Source organism: Oryzias latipes, chromosome 9, assembly GCF_053564925.1.
Source record: "Oryzias latipes strain Hd-rR chromosome 9, Olatipes_Hd-rR_3.1".
NCBI classification, from domain to species: Eukaryota; Metazoa; Chordata; class Actinopteri; order Beloniformes; family Adrianichthyidae; genus Oryzias; species Oryzias latipes.
The window spans coordinates 27,761,953-27,782,873 of record NC_136245.1 but is presented as its reverse complement, the minus strand read 5'-3'; the positions used below and the strand labels follow the sequence as shown (position 1 = coordinate 27,782,873).

The 20,921-nt window shown below is 37.2% G+C and overlaps 2 protein-coding genes across 2 annotated transcripts; one reads left to right on the top strand and one right to left on the bottom strand.

The window, feature by feature from the left end:
* Nucleotides 1-560: 560 nt before the first annotated feature.
* On the top strand, nt 561-8,533 carry LOC101159828 (phospholipid phosphatase 1). Its single transcript, XM_004072205.5, has 6 exons — nt 561-1,000; nt 5,270-5,421; nt 5,502-5,782; nt 7,080-7,137; nt 7,309-7,485; nt 7,744-8,533. Exons 1-6 carry the CDS (start codon nt 943-945, stop codon nt 7,876-7,878), a joined length of 861 nt encoding a protein of 286 aa, XP_004072253.1. The 5' UTR covers nt 561-942; the 3' UTR covers nt 7,879-8,533.
* A 4,995-nt stretch (nt 8,534-13,528) lies between these two features.
* Nucleotides 13,529-17,354, bottom strand: LOC101160076 (ATP synthase F(1) complex subunit alpha, mitochondrial). The gene is made up of 11 exons (XM_004072206.5): nt 17,190-17,354; nt 16,664-16,739; nt 16,180-16,349; nt 15,922-16,095; nt 15,513-15,679; nt 14,880-15,180; nt 14,557-14,781; nt 14,367-14,474; nt 14,035-14,179; nt 13,806-13,956; nt 13,529-13,726 (listed from the first exon to the last, which is right to left on the bottom strand). Exons 1-11 carry the CDS (start codon nt 17,247-17,249, stop codon nt 13,648-13,650), a joined length of 1,656 nt encoding a protein of 551 aa, XP_004072254.1. The 5' UTR covers nt 17,250-17,354; the 3' UTR covers nt 13,529-13,647.
* Between the last annotated feature and the right edge of the window lie 3,567 nt (nt 17,355-20,921).

Genomic DNA, 20,921 nt, shown 5'->3' with positions numbered 1-20,921 from the left:
TACTACAAAAACTACAAGGGGGATTTTTTTTTGTCCAACATCAGAGTTGAACTTCTGGGAAAATGACCAAATATTCCCACAAACACACTCATAACATGGTAGAAAGCACTCTCTGACTGAGGAGTTGGGTTCCAAACCCAGTGGGATATGAATTTGATGTCACCTAAAAGAAAAATTAATGGTGTGACTATGTAAATAGAGCCAGATGGGTTTCCGTCAGACAGCATCCAATCTTTTTTTTTCTGTGTTAGATTATCCTACATGAATGTTTTTGTTTGTGTGTAAATAAATAAATCACAAGTCAACTAAAAATCAGAACAATTAGTACTTTTAGCCAAAAACAAAAAGGTACATCGAAGTGGTAAATATTTCAACCTTTTTTCTAAATGGAAATATTGTACTTTTAAATTGAATAATTTTACATAAAAACACATAAATGCTTAAATTTAAAGAGACAGATGTAAACAACTATGCTGAAATGTATACATGTGCTGTATGACTTACGCAGAAAGAAAGGCAACATATTTTGCTAATTTGTTAAAGCGTGAACGGTGAGAGTAGTATGATTTCCCAGTGGTACCTGAAGGCATCATTAATCAGAATAGCTCTTGTGTGCGTGGCTCGCCGGGGATGTCTCATCAGCTGACAATCGCTGTTATGAGGAAATCCCCGGGAGCTATGATAGTCCGTAGGGAGCTGGAAGGGTGAGCGTCCGTGTGCTGCTGGTGTCTGTTTTTAGCCGCGAGGAGTTTTTGAGCATCGCTTTCGTTTTTAACCCATGATTTGGCAGTTCGCGGAACCATCATGACACTGGTAGTATGTTTTAACTTTGCGCTGGAATAGCGACACAAATGCGACAGACTAGAGGCTGCGCGTCTGCCCCCACTAGAAGCAACAGAACGCGACGTTTTTTCACGGACTAGAAAAAGGAGAAGAGGAAATATGTTCCAAGCCACCCGCGTCCTCTTCATCCTGTTCGACATTACCTGCCTCCTTCTGGGTATGTAAATCTATCTTATTCTTCTTATTCGTTTTTTATTTGACGTTATAACTCTAGAGTGGAAAGGTTAGTACAATTAAAAGCAGTTTCTACTTAATTGTAGTGAATCCTGTCAGTAAAATCCGTTCAGTTTCCCAGAGTCAGACAGGATGGAAATGTTTCCACGCTGCGCTTTTACGCGCAAACCTGCGCTTTTTGCTTCTCACCGCTTGGAATGCAGTCACAGCTGGCAGGAATGCTGCTGCACTCAAAACTGCTCCCCACGATGTTGGGGCTATTTAAAGGGGTCTCAAGCACAACCCAAAAAACAAATAGACATTGAACTTTGCAGCTGCTGTTCAGGAGAGTCTGGAGCTGCCCGTTAAGCCCCAGAAATCTTTCCCCACGAATAATCCACGCTCTGTCACTGTACTCAGTCAGTTGTGGTTTGGATTTGTGGTGCCACAGCAGTCCTTTGCTTTGATTTTTTCTTTGACTTTATCAAAATAGATTCCAAAGCTACATTTTTTTGCAGTGGTTGTCAACTGTTTAGAGCCACATAAATTAAAATAATACAAAGAAATGTTATTTCACATTTTTTGTCCAGTAGACTGCTAGGATTTTGCTTAAACTTTTTTGAGAACTCAGTGAATGAAGTCCCATTTGATCTGGTCGTTTTTGTTACTCTTTTCACAATACAGTAGGGTTTTGCCTCTTTACCTCTCACTTGATTACATGCACATCTCCAAATATGGTCCACAAATCGTTACATAAAAGATACAACTAACTTTGTGGCAATACAATACAGTCCAATTCTTTGCATTTATTTATTTTTATTTTATTTTTACCAAAATGGAGACAATCTAAAACTATGAAGGGTAATGCCTTTTAATAGAGAAACTCTTTCTTTCCTGACTGGCACTGTCTATTTTAAGACACAAAAAGTCTTTGACATAACAGCTTCAAACATAAAAATGTAATTTTGGGTCTTTTAGACTGTGTTGCTCTTTGTGGTTAATTCTATCTATCTATCTATCTATCTATCTATCTATCTATCTATCTATCTATCTATCTATCTATCTATCTATCTATCTATCTATCTATCTATCTATCTATCTATCTATCTATCTATCTATCTATCTATCTATCTATCTATCTATCTATCTATCTATCTATCTATCTATCTATCTATCTATCTATCTATCTATCTATCTATCTATCTATCTATCTATCTATCTATCTATCTATCTATCTATCTATCTATCTATCTATCTATCTATCTATCTATCTATCTATCTATCTATCTATCTATCTATCTATCTATCTATCTATCTATCTATCTATCTATCTATCTATCTATCTATCTATCTATCTATCTATCTATCTATCTATCTATCTATCTATCTATCTATCTATCTATCTATCTATCTATCTATCTATCTATCTATCTATCTATCTATCTATCTATCTATCTATCTATCTATCTATCTATCTATCTATCTATCTATCTATCTATCTATCTATCTATCTATCTATCTATCTATCTATCTATCTATCCCTCAGTTAAAGAAAGAAAGTCCACAATGCTCACTGAAATGACTCGAAGCACTCAAAAGTAACAAAAAATTAAAATGTATTGAACATCAAATCAAAATCATCCATTACTTTTGAGTTGTTGATTAACAGAATTATTTAAAATAACAAACTAATGAAATAGGGCTGGACAAAAATGATGGTACCCATAACTTAATATTTTGTTGCACAACCTTTTGAGGCAATCACTGCAATTAATCGGTTTCTGTATTTGTCAATGAGCCTTCTGCACCTGTCCACAGGTATTTTGGCCCACTCCTCATGAGCAAACTGTTCCATCTGTCTCAGGTTTGATGGGTGTCTTCTCCAAATGGCATGTTTCAGCTCCTTCCACAGATGTTCAATGGAATTCAGATCTGGGCTCATAGAAAGCCACTTCAGAATAGCCCAACGCTTTTCTCTTAGCCATTCTTGGGGTTTTTTGCCTGTGTGTTTTGGATCGTTATCCTGTTGGAAGACCCATGACCTGCGACTGAGACCTAGCTTTCTGACACTAGGCAGAACATTTCTATCCAGAATGCCTTGATGATCTTGAGATTTCTTTTTACCTTGCACAACTTCAAGACACCCTATGCCAGATGCAGCAAAGCAGCCCCAAAACAGAACTGAGCCTCCTCCATGTTTCACAGTAGGGACAGTGTTCTTTTCGTTGTATGCTTCATTTTTGAGTCTACCAACATAGAGCTGAAGTGCCTTACCAAAAAACTCCAGTTTTGTCTCATCCGTCCAAACGACATTTTCCCGGATCTTTGTGGCTTGTCAACATGCATTTTTGCAAATTCCAGTCTGGCTTTTTTATGATTTCCTTTCAAAAGTGGTGTCCTCCTTGGTTGTCTCCCATGAAGTCCACTCTGAATCAAACAACAACGAATGGTGCGATCTGACACTGATGTACCTTGATCTAGGAGTTCACCTTTAATGCCTTTGGAGGTTGTTCTGGGCTCTTTGGATACAGTTCCAACTATCCATCTCCTCAATTTTTCATCAATTTTCCTCTTCCTCTTCGTCCAGGGAGGTTGGCCACTGTCCCGTGGGTCTTAAACTTCTGAACAATATGTGCCACTGTCGTCACAGGAACTTCAAGCTGCTTAGAGATGGTTTTATAGCCTTTACCTTTAAGATGTTTGTCTATAATTGTATTTCAAATGTCCTGGGACAATTCTCTCCTTCTCTTTCTGTTGTCCATGTTCAGTGTGGTTCACACCTTTTCAACAAACAGCAACGTGACTATTTGTCTCCCTTTAAATAGGCAGACTGTCTGGTTATGGGTGTGAAAACAGCTGTGATGTCAATTAGACATACCTGAGTTCATCATGACCCCCTGGGCAATTAGGTCTCAGCCTTTTATGGAGGTACCATCATTTTTGTACAGCCCTATTTCATTCATTTGTTTTTTTAAATAATTCTGTTAATCAAAAACTCAAAACTGATGGCTGATTTTGATTATTTAATTTTCAATAAATTTTAATTTATTGTTGCTTTTGAATGTTTCAAGTCATTTCAGTGAGCATTGTGGACTTTTCTTTAACTGAGTACCAACAATTTTGTCCAACACTGTATGTAGATAGATAGATAGATAGATAGATAGATAGATAGATAGATAGATAGATAGATAGATAGATAGATAGATATGTGTATGTATATATGTGTGTGTATGTATATATATATTTAGTTTACTAAAGTGCCCTAAAAAAAGAGGTCAACATATATTTAGTGTGCACAAAGAATATGTGTGAACATCTTTTTGATTCCATCACAGGAACATTAAAAAAAGGCAAACAAAATACACAACAGAAAGAGAAACTGACCAATTTTACCAGAAACTGATTATTTATTTCCTGAACAATTTACTTTATGATCAAGTCATCTATTTCTGGTAAATTTTATACCCTTTTCCCCCAAATAATCTTGTTTATATCTGTAGTTTTCAACCAATATGACTGTTATTCCCAGTACTATATTGATTTGTTTTATTTTTATGAAGCCTTTACATCTCTACAATAGTCATTTTGTGCTTTGCTAAAAAGTTTTTCTTTGTTTCTAATCCCTGTATCGTATCCAAAAAATCAAGAGAGCCTTCCTAAATAAAATAGTATTTTATTTTTTGTGATTTTAAAGTTAATCAGATGACTTTTTCAAAACAGCTGCAGTATATTCTTTATAAAGGAGCAACTTCTTTTGCAAAACGCTGCAATGATGTTTGTTCCTCTGAGCTTTTTGCAAAAATGTGGGGATTTTGATCACTTTCAATCCTGAGGAAGTTCCCCACTTCTCTCATGAGTAAATGTATTTGTGTGAAACCTTTTCCTTAAATTAATAATATAGCATAGCTTTTGGGAGGCAACTTATGAAGAAACATAAGACAAAGCAACCATGACCTATTTGTTTATAAAACACTTTGCTTTTAGACTGTTTAAGGGCTGCCTTAAAGTAAAACTAAAATAAGACTGAGGAAAGAAAACTTTCGTAAATCAGAAAAACAGGAAGAAAAGTTAACCAGAATGCAGGAAGAAAAAGCAATGAAAGGCAGACACTGGTTTCCTTACAACCCACTTATTACTTGAATTTTTTTTGTTTTTTTAGCATGAACAACTATGATGTTATGGATCCTATATTTAAACTAAAGTTGCACCTGCTCCTATTCTGATATACAGTTCTACAACTTGAAACCTGACCTTTGTTCTTGTTTTTACACAGTTGGGCTCCCTTTTTTTATTCTAAATATTCAACGCAACCCATATAAACGGGGTTTCTTCTGCAACGATGAGTCCATCAGATACCCCTTTAAGGGGGACACCATACCCGACGTGCTGCTGGGGGGAGTCATGATCCCCTTCACCATAATTGTAGTAAGTCAACTACATTCTCTCCGGTCTTTGTTTGTATTTACAGGTCAGAATATCTCACTGTTGACCTGCTCTTGTTACAGATTGGGTGTGGGGAATTCCTGTCTGTCTACCTGTCTCTCATCAAGAACCAGTCTTTGGGGAGGAAGTATGTGTCATGTGTGTACAAAGCCGTTGGAAGCTATTTGTTTGGCGCAGCTGCCAATCAGTCTCTGACGGACATTTCAAAGTACACCATTGGCCGTTTACGGCCAAACTTCCTGGCAGTTTGCAAACCGCAGTGGGACCGCATCAACTGCAAAACAGGTGGATACATAGAGAACTTCACCTGCACCGGAGACCCGTTAATGGTGCAGGAGTCTAGGTAAGGATGACAAAAGAACCACATCAAACTGTTGGGAGCTTTTTGATGAGATCTCAACTGTACGCATCTAATGTTACGGTACAATCCGGTTCTTCCTGTTCAAACATTCTTGTCTTTTGTAAGCTGTGACGCGATGCCTGATGTGAAAGCACAGAGGATGTTGCTTTGTGAACCACACAAACAATGACGCACCTAAAATTAGGAGAGTCCATGTTGGTTTGAACAAAAAAAAGCAGCCTCTGCGATGAAAATTGTGTTTTTGGTTTCTTGTGAAACTTAGATGATGATGGAGGACATATATTAAGAAAATTAAGCTTAAAACTTCTATGTCTTTAGTCACATCTTTTTAAATCAGCAAATACAGTTTGACGACGAGTTTATTTGTGATAGAAAATACGCTGGGTGGGCCACAAGCTCCCTGCTCTGCTTCATTCTGATGTATCCACTTATAGACAAATGGATCCGTATACGACTTTATTTTGTCTCACCTGAGCTGAAATGTGGCCCAAAACCGTACGGCTGGATAGCTGCAATATTGCTCACCATTTTTTGTTGCGTCGGTAATGTTAGGTTGGGGGTGGGAGGAGCTGTGAGCTAGTGGGAGAGAGTGTAAATACAGAACTCCTAACAACAGGGCGGGGAATTGGAGGCGGCGTTGCTTAGCACAAAGTCACGCCCACAACTCAGAAGTGAATTTCTGCCGCTCTGCAGAAATTCTGTCCTAGAAAATGACAGTTTTTTGGATTTTGGCCAAAAGCAGCTTTCTGGTAATTAAAAAACTTTAAAATAGCTCAAAAGGGAAACGGAGTGGGATTGGGATGAAGACAAATCCAAGACAATTAAAGAACAACAGACTGGTTAGAAGAAGAACAATAAGTAAAAAGCGGAAAAGTTGTCTTCATGAAAAGCATGGATATTTTTTTTATTTGTTCCTGTTTGAATCGAGAACATCAACAGAGACCGAAAAAACCTGAGGTTAGACAATTACATGATCAGCAAACTGATGCCTTCAGTGGAGCCCCGACTTTGTAAATTGACATTTAGGCATCAAATATAATTAATATTATTATTACATTTTATTACATCAAAAATATTCAAAGCATAAAAAAACTCTATTTATATGGTCCTTTTCTTTATTTGTATCTTTTTGTTCTTATTTAGTTCCTGAATCTTGACAAGTTTATTTTCCAAGAGCTACAAAATGTTTATTATAGCAGGCAAAAAAACTGGTATTAATGGTTAGAAACAACAGTATTTTACTTAATGCTCTGACATTTATGAAATTTTTCTCTTCCAGACTCTCCTTTTACTCCGGTCACTCGTCCTTCTCTATGTACTGCATGATCTTCCTTGTGGTTAGTAAATCATTTTCACACAATATATATATATATATAAAAAGTAAGATTAGTTGGATCACAGTCTCTAGAAACATGGTTCTTTAAATCTTGGTGTCAGCAGTGGGACTTGCATACAAATTCTATTCAAGTGTCTGTTTCCTAATTAGCTGTTGTGTTTTTGATGTGCAGTTCTACACTCAGGCCCGGTTAAATTCCCGGTGGGCGAGGCTGTTTCGGCCCACGCTACAGTTTTTCCTGGTTGTCACTGCAGTGTATGTGGGCCTGTCCAGAGTGTCGGACTACAAGCACCACTGGAGTGATGTGCTCATGGGTCTCCTGCTAGGGGGATCCGTTGCTGTTTTTACTGTAAGTTTGTGTTAACTGGTTGTAAAACTGGATGCAGTAAAAAAAAAAAAAAGTAAAAGAATTGTAAAAAAGTTTCATATTCTATAAAGTCAACAACAACATTATTATTTGAAATACCTAGCAGCAAATGAACAAAGTAGCCCCCCTTTTTTTAGTAACAATATTATTGAAAGCACTGTGTTTTAGCCAGTTACATATATGATTCAGCTCAAATATGCAAATAAATGAACTCGTCTTCATTTTACTTGCTTTCTGCAGGTGTTCTGTGTCTCTGACTTCTTCACACAGCCAGTAAACCCTGTGGTAGCACAGGAAGAAGAAGAAGAAGAAGCCCAACAAACCAATCCACAGGACCACTCTTCCAACGGGAACCACTACGGCACCACGGACTAAAAAAAAGAAACCCCATCTACAGTAATCTTGTAGAACTCTTCATTCCATGTGATGGTTAAAAGAGAGTGTGAAACACAAATGAACTGCAAGCCTTACATATTCACTGCTGCCAATGAAAATGGATGTGTTAAACCCAGTTTGGCTGCTGGCTTCAGCCTTTAGCTGCTGACTTGTTCTGCTTACAGACACATGGACTCAGCATGCACTTAATCAAGATAAAGAGAATAAGAAACTTGTGCACAATCTGGTTGGTATTACACATGAAAGCTTACATGGGCAAAAATCATCCTTTATTTTTTTTTGGTTGAGGTTATTGCTTTGTTTTATTGTGAATGAATTGGATTTGGCTTAGATTGTGCATACTGCAAGCAGGCTTGTAGAGGCTGGATGATACCTGTGAATAATGTCAAAGACGACAAAACAGAGGTTGAACTGAGGAAAAAAACATTTAAAATGCATTTTATAAGAAGACTTTGCCTTAGATTTATGCTGATGCCTGCTCTTATTTTACTTTTTTGATGTATTTTTCTTTTTTTTATTGTTTTAAGCTATTTTCGTCTGTACAAAAAAATAAAATTGTTCTCAAGATCCCCAATGTATTGAGGAGAACACACGGAAAATAAAGAGAATTCCCACTCTGTTACTTTAAAACAAAGAAGTTGTGTGTGTGTGTGTGTGTGTTTAAAAAACAAAGACAAAGTAAAAGATGAATTATGAATCATGACTCAGAGCATCGAACAAAAACCAGAACAACACAGATGTAAAGAGAATTTTTGTTTGGTTAGGAAGGATTTGTCAGTCTTTGCCTTAAAAATATATTGCATTATGCTGAAAAATATATCATATGTATTAAGAAATATATATTTCAATATATCAGCAGCTTACTCATATATTTCAAAAATCTATATTGCAATATAAGGATGGTTAACCTATTTATTTTATTTATTCACATATATTTAAAATTCCTTGGTGTTCCAAAATAATTGATTATTGAAATATTTCTTTTGTTCGTTAGGCAGGAACTCCAACTTACATTTCTTTAATATAAAGAGACGGATTCACCACATGTGGTTATATAATAATGTATGTCATGGATTGTAAATGATTATTTACATAATCAAAAAAGGAAAAAATTCTTTGAGTCACAGCCAAAGATATTTATAACATCATATAAGACTGAACATATGATGCTTTATGTTAAAATATATTATATAAACAAATATATTTATAATCCCCTTTTTAATATACTTATGTAACAATATGATAAGGTGGGAATAAATATACAGTCATATTACAGGACATTTTAGTATAAATCACAATATATTACAATACTTTGATATATTGAAGAATATAGTACTTCCATAGTGAAATATATTGTCAATGCATTGATGCTCAATATATTGAGAATTTTATTATTTTCGCTGCAAAAACTAACCCTAATTTAAAACGTATTCATTCATTCATTCATTCATTCATTCATTCATTCATTCATTCATTCATCTTCCGTTTGTTCCCTTTCTGGGTCATGGGGCTGCAGGAGCCTATCCCGGCCACTTATGGGCGAAGGCAGGGGAGACCCTGAACCGGTCTGTCACAGGGTCACAATCACACACCCATGACAAATAAATTAGTTCATTACACTGCAAAAACTAAAATTTTTAAATAATAAAAAGACCTTTGCTTGAGAAAAATTATCTTATTTTCTGTCTTGCAAATAAAAAATTCTTAGCAAGAAAGTTTTTCAACAGCAAAATAATCTAAGAATTTAATTTTTAAAATAAGAATTCTTGATAAAAAGCCATTTTTCTTACCCCTTTGGTGGATTTTTGTTTTTTGTTTATTTGAAGAAAATCAGCCAATGGGGTAAATTTCTGAGGGGCCTGTTTGTACAGTGTGTCTATAGAGTTTGAATAAAAACTTATATTTGAACAGTAAATCATATCTATCAACTTGAAACAGTAAATACACCAAAGCAATACAAAGAAATCTTGACCTATATAAGTTCTTGCAAAAGAGTATTAGTTTCAACATGAATTTCAAATCTGTTTCAACTCGTGCAGCTTTGTTATTATAAAATACAAAGAGTCATTAAAATGTAAGGCATATTTTAAAATTCTTTGTTCAGTCCCATGTATAAATGATTTACATTTCAAAACTTTGAGGAAAGTCTGTACCTGCATTAGCCGTGTCTGGCACATTCCAGATTTACGTCACAAGTGAAAATAGTCTCAGCCATTCTCGTGGTTTTTGTTCTTTCATAGTCCAAATATTTTAAAAAAATCGAGCGGCACAATTGCTGTCACAAGATGCCATTTTACATTTTTGGTGTTTTTCTTCAGTTAGTGTCTTTGTCTTGACTAAACTCTGTTAAACTTGAGCAAATTTGATTTGGGAAGACAGCCAGCTCTGTTTGTTCACGCTGCAGTCGAAGACACAGACTTCATCTTGGAATTTGTTTTGTTCAGTTGTTTGTAAGAAACCTCTGGCATGTTGTGAACCTGTAAAAATAGATGCTTTAAACTGTGACAATCCACTATAGAAAAAGATCACTTTTTCATTATACGAGTTTATTTAGGAAAGGGCTCCTTACTTCAGACTGACCATTGCTTGTTTTGTGTTGTCTGTTGCTGCATAGAGCTCTCTCTTACTGTCACGCTGACATGAACAATGCTCCATTCATTCTGTCACATGTCTGACTCTATCTTTAAAAAAAAGTCTAAACAAATTCTAAATGCAGTTTACCCTGAAATAATTTTACTGACATACAAGGTTTCATACTGTAAAGCTCTGTTGTGTATTTCCCAAACTACAATCAACCTTCAGGGAATCAACTCCGTGTTTCAGTTTCCTATACAACATATATATATATATATATATATATATATATATACACTAGACGTTATGCATTCCTTTTTGATCAAGCTCATGTAAGGAGAGCAGGGGTGACTTTTAGGCTGCTGTGGGTCACTTTGAAAACATGCAGACCGACTTTCAAACCACTACCATCACCTCTTCACTGTAAGGACAAGACAAGGAGATAAGTCTGTATTTTTTTGTTTGTCTCTTTCCTTTCAGACTCTTCTTGTCACAACAGATAATTACTGATTCTGGTTCTGTTGGAGGTTTCTTCTCAATCCTCCTTTTAGAAGGAGTTTTTCCCTCTCTACTGTCATATTTTGCTCAGTTTGGGACTAAACTGAAAACCCTTTAACCCTTGTGCTATCCTAGGCACTTTAACATTGGGAGTTGGGTCATCTAGACCCACTAAACAGTGCGCTGAACCTTTTATCTTCAATGATTTGTCATCTTCACTGGTGTCCATGGATTACATGAAATCTTTCCACCTTTATCCACCTTTGTCATGGTAGAGATAACATGTCAATGTAAGGGTGGGGTCATCTAAGATAGCACAAGGGTTAAGGAGCCTCTCAGATGGAAATGGCGTTTTTGACATGTTCTTCTGGCATTTTTCTTGATGGAGGACATATATAAAGATAGTAATGCTTAAAATTGTATTTCTGAGTATTTCTTCATTCAAAACGTTGTGAATCAGCAGCAGAAGAAAAATGCAGCTTGAAAAACATTGTAGCTATGGCATAGAAAATATGCTGGGTGGGTCACAAGCGTTTTAATCTGATGCAACCAGTTGCAGACAGACAGATAGTTCCATGTACGTTTTTGATTTCCTCGTCTGAGATGGAATTTGGCTCGAAACTGTACGGCTGCCTTGATATTGCTCACCATTTTGGGGGGCTGTAAGCTAGTGGGAGAGCGTGTAAACATGTGATAGGAGGTTGGGGCAGGCTTGCGCTGCGCCTACAACTCAGTGGTGAATTTCTAATCAACTCCTGCTGCCATGCAGAAACTTTTTTGATTTAGGCTAAAAATGGCATAATCATAATGATAAGACCACTCGGATCAAAAGATGATCGGAGTTGGACTTTATGATAATCTATCATTTATGTGGGATATTAACATACTATTATGATAATATGGCTTTATTTGAATTATTAAAATGGATGTGGACAATATCAATCAAAAATAATTAAGTTCTGTTTAATATTCTTTATTCACTGGGAAGTGCTTTGAAACCAGTTTGTGAACTGACGCTTTTCAAACCTGATTATATTGAGCTAAAATCTCACGACAGTCATTGGAACTACGCCCTTTCTTTTATACATGTTTTGCACAAACTCAAACTTTATGTCTTTGTGTAGCGCCTTTCGCTTCAACTATGCATAACTGTGCATTTCACACTTCCTGTTCAGATCAGCTGATACCGAGAGTCAGTAAACAAAACACGAGAAGCAAACACTGATAGGCAAACTCTTTTAAAGAAAGAGAGCAGTCAGAATCCAGTTTTTAGATACACAAACGTGTTAGGACGTCTTTAAAATGCACCAATTACTAACCACTCGACTGACAAGAGAATGTGATCCTGAAGAGATGCAAGTCTGACATGTTTGTTAGTTAAAACAGAGGCTACTGACCTCTTCATGATAAGATTTACTGGTGGATTAGTGGTGGAGGGGAGACCGAGGTCAGTTTCTGAGGTGAAGAAACAATGTGAACAGAGAAAAACAGACATTTGTAAATGTTATTAGAAATGTGCAATATGCAAGATTCAAATTCATTAACTAAAAACTAAACTTGAACGTCCAAGTGCGCCGAGGATTATACATACTTTATGACGTGGTACTGGGGAGGAAAAACAACAAAGTAAAAATTATTTTTATAAAAACAGCCATTTTGCATTTGAGATGTTAATGCTGTTTAGAGGCAGCGAGTCTTCAACACCAACATATGTGGCCACCTGCTGGACACACATGACACTATGGGGATTATTATCTGAATTATCATAATCCTAAACAGACAGAACATTCAAAGTAGATTACATTTTAAGGAGGCTGCTGTACTGCAGGGGTAGAGCAGTCAACCTTTGATCAAAAGATTGTAGGTTCAGTTCCCCGTGTGTCGAAGTGTACTTGGGCAAAACACTGAACTCCACATTGAGAAGTAGGAATGTGAATTGATTACTGAGACTGTGAGCTTTGAGCCTTAAAGTAAGGTAGAAGAGTACTATATATGGCATTTATGAATTAATATATTCATGACAGAATAGTGTCAAATAATCTAATAATTACAGTAATAAACATGGAGAAAGGGTTCCAGCTCCATTTTTGGAGATCTAAGGCTTCAATTGAGATTAACTGGTAAAAAAAATAACCCGTCTCAGATGGATTGAATAATATGAGAAATCATGTACCGTAGTCAGAAAATTCAAGTATTTAGTAACAGATTAAACATTTGGGCTTCTGTAGTTTTATATAACATTAAAGCTGCTATTCTCCAAAAACAATTTATAAATAAATTTTATCCAAATATTTGTCCAAAATACACATGTAATGTTATAAAAAGGTTCCAAGATAAAATGTTTTGCCTGCAAACATAAGACAGGACGAAATAAATTCCTGTGTGAGAGTTTATTATGAGACATTTCTTTCCATCTGGAAACAGTTGAGAAACTAATGGAACTGATTAAAAAAAAACTGATTCGATGGGAGATTCCTCAGAAACCTCAAACTCAGAAATGTGAGCAGTTTTCTCTCTTAAATAATCCGTTACATCTTAAATGAGCTTTACAGCAGAGCGGTGTTGTAAAATTTTATTTGGAGAAATCTGTACATGGAGGTTTCGGCCTTCAGTGTGTTCACATAAGCACGACAGGGACACAGACATGTAGCTCACTGAAGATCAAGGGAGGTGCAATTACTCAAAACTGGACAGGAAGTTAAGTACAATCTGCTTCAATTTAGCATCCGATTGCTCTGAAATCTTGCCGTCGGTCCTGAAAGAAAAAAATGGAAGAAAATCAAAATGGAATTATGCAACATATTTTTAAAAAGTGTTGATGGTTTTTTCCTTACTTGATTGCAGAAAGTAGGTCCTGGTGCTGACTGAGAATGTGCTGCAGGAAGGCCTTCTCAAACTTGGTGATCTTGCTGGGCTCCATCTTGTCCAGGTGACCTCTGACACCGGCATAGATTACTGCTACCTGCTCCTCGATGGCCATGGGACCTGGGGGAGACAGTGGGAAAGTAAAACACCGGCTTTGTATTTGTTTTTAAACTGAAGATTCAAGTCACGGATACTCACAGTACTGTCCCTGCTTCAGCAGTTCAGTGAGACGAACGCCCCTGTTAAGGAGCTGCTGGGTGGCAGCGTCTAAGTCAGAACCAAACTGAGCGAAAGCTGCCACCTCACGGTACTGAGCCAGCTCCAGTTTCATGGTACCGGCCACCTGTAAGGTAAAAAATATAAAGAATTAGAAATAAACACAATTATGTCTAATATGCTACTTAACAATAAAACAAACAAGGCTTGATTTGCCAAACTTGACTAAATCTGACCTCAGAAGAAAGCTTTGTATAAAAACAAAACTAGACCTGCTGGGAGTTTCCTAGTGGACTAAAATTCAGTCTCAGTACCTGTTTCATGGCTCTGGTCTGGGCAGCAGAACCCACCCTGGACACAGACAGACCCACATTGATAGCTGGGCGAATGCCCTTGTAGAACAGCTCAGTCTCCAAGAAGATCTGAAGGAGACAGCATGAGATGCCCCAATGAAACTCAGATGAATAAAAAGACTGTCTTCAACACCTTAATAATGAGACAGACCTGTCCGTCTGTGATGGAGATGACGTTGGTGGGGATGTAGGCAGACACATCACCAGCCTGAGTTTCAATAACAGGCAGGGCGGTGAGAGAACCACCTCCAAAGTTGTCGTTCATCTTGGCAGCTCTCTCCAGCAGACGGGAGTGCAGGTAGAACACATCGCCAGGGTAAGCCTCACGACCAGGAGGACGACGCAGCAGCAGGGACATCTGACGGTAGGCAACAGCCTGGAAAGAAAAAATACATATATTAGGCAATACCAAAAACATTCACTGATGTACAGGCTTTGATTGACAAGTTGAGCTTCAAAAGGTAAAGGCGTCACCTGTTTGGAAAGATCGTCATAGATGATCAAAGCGTGCTTTCCGTTGTCCCTGAAGTACTCTCCCATAGAGCAGCCAGAATACGGAGCCAGGTACTGCAGAGGAGCAGCATCGGAGGCAGTGGCAGAGACCACGATGGTGTACTTCATGGCATCCGTGTCAGTCAGCCTCTTCACCAGCTGAGCCACAGTGGACCTCTTCTGTCCAATGGCCACGTAGATACAGTACAGCTTCTTCTTCTCATCGGTTCCATCGTTGAAGCGCTTCTGGTTGATGATGGTATCGATGGCGATGGCGGTTTTGCTGCAAAGAAATTGAACAGAAAAAAAAGTTTTAAATGTAAATCTCACAGGACACAGACACACAAAAAACTGAGTAAATATTCGCACATCATTTCTAAAATATGTGTGTCCAGTGCTGAGCATTTCTCTTGGCTGCACATATTCTGAATGCTGAAAATACGTGGCCTAATATTCGCTGGGCCACTTGGCAATGTTCTGTTTAACCCTTAAAAATGTGGCCTTGAACCCACTTAAAATATGTGCAGGCAATGCAGCAATCCATGGTCGCACTTAAATTACGTGCAATAACATCAGCCAAAAAAAAAACCCCCAAAAACAACTATACAAAATTACCCAGTCTGCCTGTCTCCGATGATCAGCTCACGCTGGCCTCGACCGATGGGCACCAGACTGTCCACAGCCTTGATTCCAGTCTGCATGGGCTCCCTCACAGAGATACGAGGGATGATGCCAGGGGCCTTCAAACCCACACGCCTACGAATTTTGGAGCCCAAAGGACCCTAAGGAACGAGAGAGAGATCATTATGGATCATAACGACACACAGAAATCAAAGCCTTTGCCATTTCATCTTATGATGCAGGTGAATTTTTTTTTTTTTAACTAAACACAAAAAGACAAGCTAAGCAAAATATTGGCCTGAATTAAGACCGCCGGCACACATTGTTCATTATGAACCTGCTTAGATTCCCTCTTGGTGTGAAAATAAATTTCAACCAATAATGAAATAAAGCCTTAACTGACCTTTCCATCAATGGCATTTCCTAGAGCGTCCACCACACGTCCCAGCAGCTCTTCACCCACAGGAACATCCACAATGGCTCCAGTCCTCTTCACAATATCACCCTCCTTGATCAGCTTGTCGTTACCGAACACCACAACACCAACGTTGTCAGGCTCCAAGTTGAGAGACATGCCCTGGAGAATACACATAAATTAAACAATCACATTTTATCTAAACGTGAGTTTTTCCACAAACTTGGCAACAAATGTTGGACATACTTTCAGACCAGAGGAGAACTCAACCATCTCTTCAGCCTGGACATTTCTCAGTCCGTACACTCTGGCAATACCGTCTCCAATTGACAGCACACGCCCGGTCTCCTCAAGGTCAGCAGAGGTGTCTGCACCCAGGATCTTCTCCTCCAAGATTGATGACACCTCAGCTGTGCCTGTTGAAGTGCAAAACATGGCAAATTTACAGTAAGTCCATATTACAGACTTCCTTCTAGAATAACCAAAAGCGTTTAGCAACGCAACATTACAGTTCAATTTGTGCAACTTTGAAGATCATGATCAAGCACTGGTTTAACAATGTGACATTTAGTGACACTCTCATAAGATCAATTGATTGTGATGTTGTTGAACTTTTTGTTTTTTTGGTAATGTGCACACCAGCTTTGCTACAAAATACGTGCGTTTACAAAGAATTAGCCAGAGTATATCTAGCACTGTGAAGGACAAAGTTTCAATCAGCGGCCGGTACCAGTCTTCTGCAGCCATGGTCTATGTGTGTGGAGGTGGTTGACCCCAACGCAGGCGGCCGGGATCGTCTTGGACACCTAAATTGAGTGACAGGGAGACACGATAAAAGTGATTAAAACGAAAAAGCTGCCGTTTGAGTATTTAACTACAATATCCAATTAAAGCTGCGCAGCAGACGGAACAGACATGCGCTGTGGAGCTTCCTGACCTTCAAGCGTGCCTCAAAAGCCGCTAGCTCAAAGCTAGCATTAGCTTACTAGCTAACCTCGTCAACTGCGTGACGAAGACGGGTTTGCAAGGGCAATTACAATAGACACGTTTGAATGCAAATATTTTGCAATTGTGCGTTTAAACTAATAATATTTTAAACTATTTTCGCGTAAGCTGAGTTTATTCAATGCTAACACAAGCGCGGCCGTGGCCTGCGAGTTTACCATTACCCTTCACGCAAAAATTGTTGAATAAATATTTAAATCTTACGTCGGAATTTACGTGTTTGCTCTAAATTCTTTACTTAAAATACTTACAAATCCAGCCCTCCTAGGCAGGCTCCTGGCCAATGCAGCTGCAACTCTCACGGACAACATTTTCCCCCTGATTGTTAATGACCTGTCCTCCACTGAACGGCTCCGACCTGCCTGTGGCTGCCTGAAGGTAATGGCTGAATGAACACTTCTTCTATTTATTTGAGTTTGTGGGAAACAGCGCCCCCTATTGTTTTGGAGGAGATGCTGACTGATCTCTGTGACACTTCATCCCAAAAGAACCCTAAAAACATCGTCAAACAGAACATTTTGCCATTTCAATATTTCAAATATCTTCAATTAAGAAAAAAAATCAATTTAAACTGCATTTAAAGAAATAAAAAAGCAAGAAAACACTTGAGTTTAAAAGAAAATTAAAGGAATCTATCATTTAGTTAATTCAGTTTACTAAATGAACAATATGATTAATTTATAATGTGAAACAATCATACTAAGATGAAATAAAAACCCAACAATTAACTTTAGTATGTATTTTTACTAAGAAGATTTATGTTGATTCACAAATTAATAACGCTGATGTCCTGTTCAATATTATTTGAATAAAAAGGCAGAATATATTTTTTACACATTTTCTCATCCAAATTGTTTAGTTTCAAAAAACTTTTTTTTTTAAATATATAAAACTCGTGACTTTAACTGCCCATAATACAATTTTATAATAAAAAAACTAGTCAGAATACTTTTTTTCCGGAAAAAAAATAAAAATAAAAAGAAAAATGATGGTGAGGTTCATCTGGCTTGCAAGCTCCAGAAGTTTTTGTAACTGGTGATTACCTGGAGCAGGTGTTTAGCCAATAAGGTGCTTCAATGGCAGGTTGATTGGAAAACGTGTGACACCGGCCCTCAAAGCCTGGATTCGGACAAGTTTGGCATCTTTCAACAAGTTGGCATAAAGAGAATGTCTGCATTCCTCAAAAGAAAAAAAGCAGTAGATGCAGAACTGTTTGGTTCCAGTTAATAGAAATTAATTTGACCTGACCAAGTGAACACTGTAAATATCTGTGAAAAACACAGCCTCAAACGACTCTGATCACTATTTATAGCAGGCATAAGGAGAGCAAGCAAGGAGATGTTGTGTTAGTGTTTTGGATTCACGCTTTATGTATTCCTGAAGTGTTTGTTTTAAAGTGAATGGAACTATGTTCCCTATTGTGCTATTTTCTGGAGTTGATTTGCTTCCACTTGGCAGAGTAACGCAGGTGTTAGGATCTGCCCATCCGACTTGGAAGTGAAAGTTTGATAGATACAATAAATTCATGACACTCTGCAATACAAAACAATGAAAACATTGATTAATTAGTAAAATAATTGTGTGATCTAAATCTGAAATAATTTGATTGTTTTTTATAAATACCAACACAAATATCAGTTCATTTATTAAATTTCGACATTAACCAGGTAATAATACATTTAAGTAATTGATGATACAATTTGTTGTTAATAAAGGGTGTATTTATATGTATTTCTTAAGTTTAAAGCCTTTATAGACATCAAGACTGTTTTAAAAATTGGACAAAGTGAATTTTCAGTTGTTTTGAGAGTAAAGTACAAATTTCAAAATTTTGACACAAAAACTTTTTGATTATTTTCCTATTAAAAATATTTCACTCAATCAATTTTTAAAAATTGTATCTAAAAAATAAATGGAAAAAACTGGATGACATCCTGGCTTCACTGCGTGCACCTTTAGTGATACAAATGGAGAAAAGCAATTTGATATTTGAGCCAAGGCTCAGCCAGGTTGTCTGCAGAGACAGGTTCTGGCAGAGCATCGGCAGACTTTATGCCAAAGGAAAGGTGGGATGTCTGCAGACTCAGACCTTGGTGTATGGAAGCGATTCTGTAGCATAATTAAAAATAAAAGTCAAAACCAGAAATGCTTTTGCATTTTCAAAATGAAGCTGCATTTTTTGACTCAAAATTAAAATGAAAAAGCAATCCGCCAAAATGCTCTTTCATTTTCTTCCTCAACACTGCTTATTCCGTCACTTAATTTAAATGATATGAAAATGGTATTTGATATTTCATTTTTAAAAGGTTCTCTGGTAAATGTGTCGAAAAATTCATTTAGAAATGTCTAATATGACAATTAAAATGGATTAACAGAAATGCTTTTTCATTTTCAAAATGTAACTGAACCAAATGACTAAAAATAAAAATAAAAAACAATACTTCAAAATTCTTTTTCATTTTCTACTTAAAAACCGCTTATACTGTGTCATAATTAAAACGAAAATGCAAAAAGGGTATGGCATTTTCATTTTAACATCCACTCTGCGAAAACTGTCGCATATCTCGATTCAACGTAGCATTTCCAGAGGGGAAGCGGGGCGATGACGTCAGTGCCATCTCCGTGTGTCTGGCTGGCATCCGAAAGGCTCCGACAGTCTAGTGTTAGCGGCAGGGGAGATGGCTTTGTGACAGTTTTGCACCCCTGGTGATTGTACACAGTTTATCGGGACTACGTAGCAGCATTTCCATGAGTTGTGGGTGGGGATGTTTGTGCAGAGCAAGACTTCTCCCCCTTCACTTTCCTGATGCTGAGAGCTCTCTGTTTACACACTCTCTTGATTACAGCCCCTCACATTACCGGTGCAACATAAATATTGGAGCCATCCAGCTGTACAGTCCGGACGAGGAAAATAAAGACGTATATGGATTTATTTGTCTGCAAGTGGATGCATCAAAACAGAGCACCCAGCATATTTATTTTTAAACATATACAATCATTTTTAAATACCTTTTTTTTTTTCGTTTTTTCAGCTGCTCCTGATCCGTAACAATTTGAATAAAGAAATACTCAAAAATGCAACTTTGAGCTTTATCTTTTTCTTTACATGTGTCCACCAACCTCTGAAAAATGCCACACAAACATGTAAAAACACAATTTTCATCAACTTTTTTCAAAACTGATACAGGACAACAGAGAATCACACTAAAACACAAAAATGAAACTTAAAAAAAAAAGGAAGCATTAAATAACACACACAGTATGTGTATCTGGTTGTCCTTTACAACAATAAGATGGACTGGTGCGCCAACTTAGATGCTCTGTTTAGCAGTGCCCTTCATCTACTGTGGAGGCTGAGATCCAAAGGTTTGTGGAAGACCATCCTCAGGAAGAGTTTTGACTGGTGGCCTCCATGGTCCTCTGTGCTGCAATATGTGTGGGTTGGTGTAAAGAGAAGGAAATAGAGTTGATGAGCTGGTCCCCTTGGACTCCAATGAGGAGGTGGCAGACAGAGAGCATGGATAACATCTCCCCATGGAGGCCCTGAGGAGGTGTTTCTGCAACAGTTAGAGACATTTCTGATTGGAATTATTATTGTTTGTTTATTTTTACCTTAATTTTAAAATGATACATTATCTTAAAAATAATAATGATTAATCTTTTTTGGCCATCTTTTTTTTTTTAAGTTCTTCTTCAAAACATTTTAATGAATTAACTCTATTACTCCACTCAGATTCATCCATTGTCTCTGTTTTACACAAATTGTATTGATTAATTCTCTTTATTCAGTGCCCTTTGAGTTATCTGATTCCTAAAATTAACCACCAAAAAAATCGTGTTTTCTAAGCAATTTTCCAAAATTATTACAAATGAATTTATGACTTTGTTTAAAATTCAACCCTATAATATGATATATAATAACGTTTTTTTGCCACTACAGACAAAAGAATTTTCCAATTAAGAATTTTAAATATCTATCTATC

Excerpts from the sequence above, each read along its gene's own strand:
- LOC101160076 (XM_004072206.5), bottom strand. The coding sequence starts at position 17,249 with ATGTTGTCCGTGAGAGTTGCAGCTGCATTGGCCAGGAGCCTGCCTAGG. Across the intron at positions 14,782-14,879 it reads ATGACGATCTTTCCAAACAG|GCTGTTGCCTACCGTCAGAT; the intron begins GTGACGCCTTTA and ends TTTTCTTTCCAG. Across the intron at positions 14,475-14,556 it reads TCTCCATCACAGACGGACAG|ATCTTCTTGGAGACTGAGCT; the intron begins GTCTGTCTCATT and ends TGTCTCCTTCAG.
- LOC101159828 (XM_004072205.5), top strand. The coding sequence starts at position 943 with ATGTTCCAAGCCACCCGCGTCCTCTTCATCCTGTTCGACATTACCTGC. Across the intron at positions 1,001-5,269 it reads CATTACCTGCCTCCTTCTGG|TTGGGCTCCCTTTTTTTATT; the intron begins GTATGTAAATCT and ends GTTTTTACACAG. Across the intron at positions 5,783-7,079 it reads TTAATGGTGCAGGAGTCTAG|ACTCTCCTTTTACTCCGGTC; the intron begins GTAAGGATGACA and ends TTTCTCTTCCAG.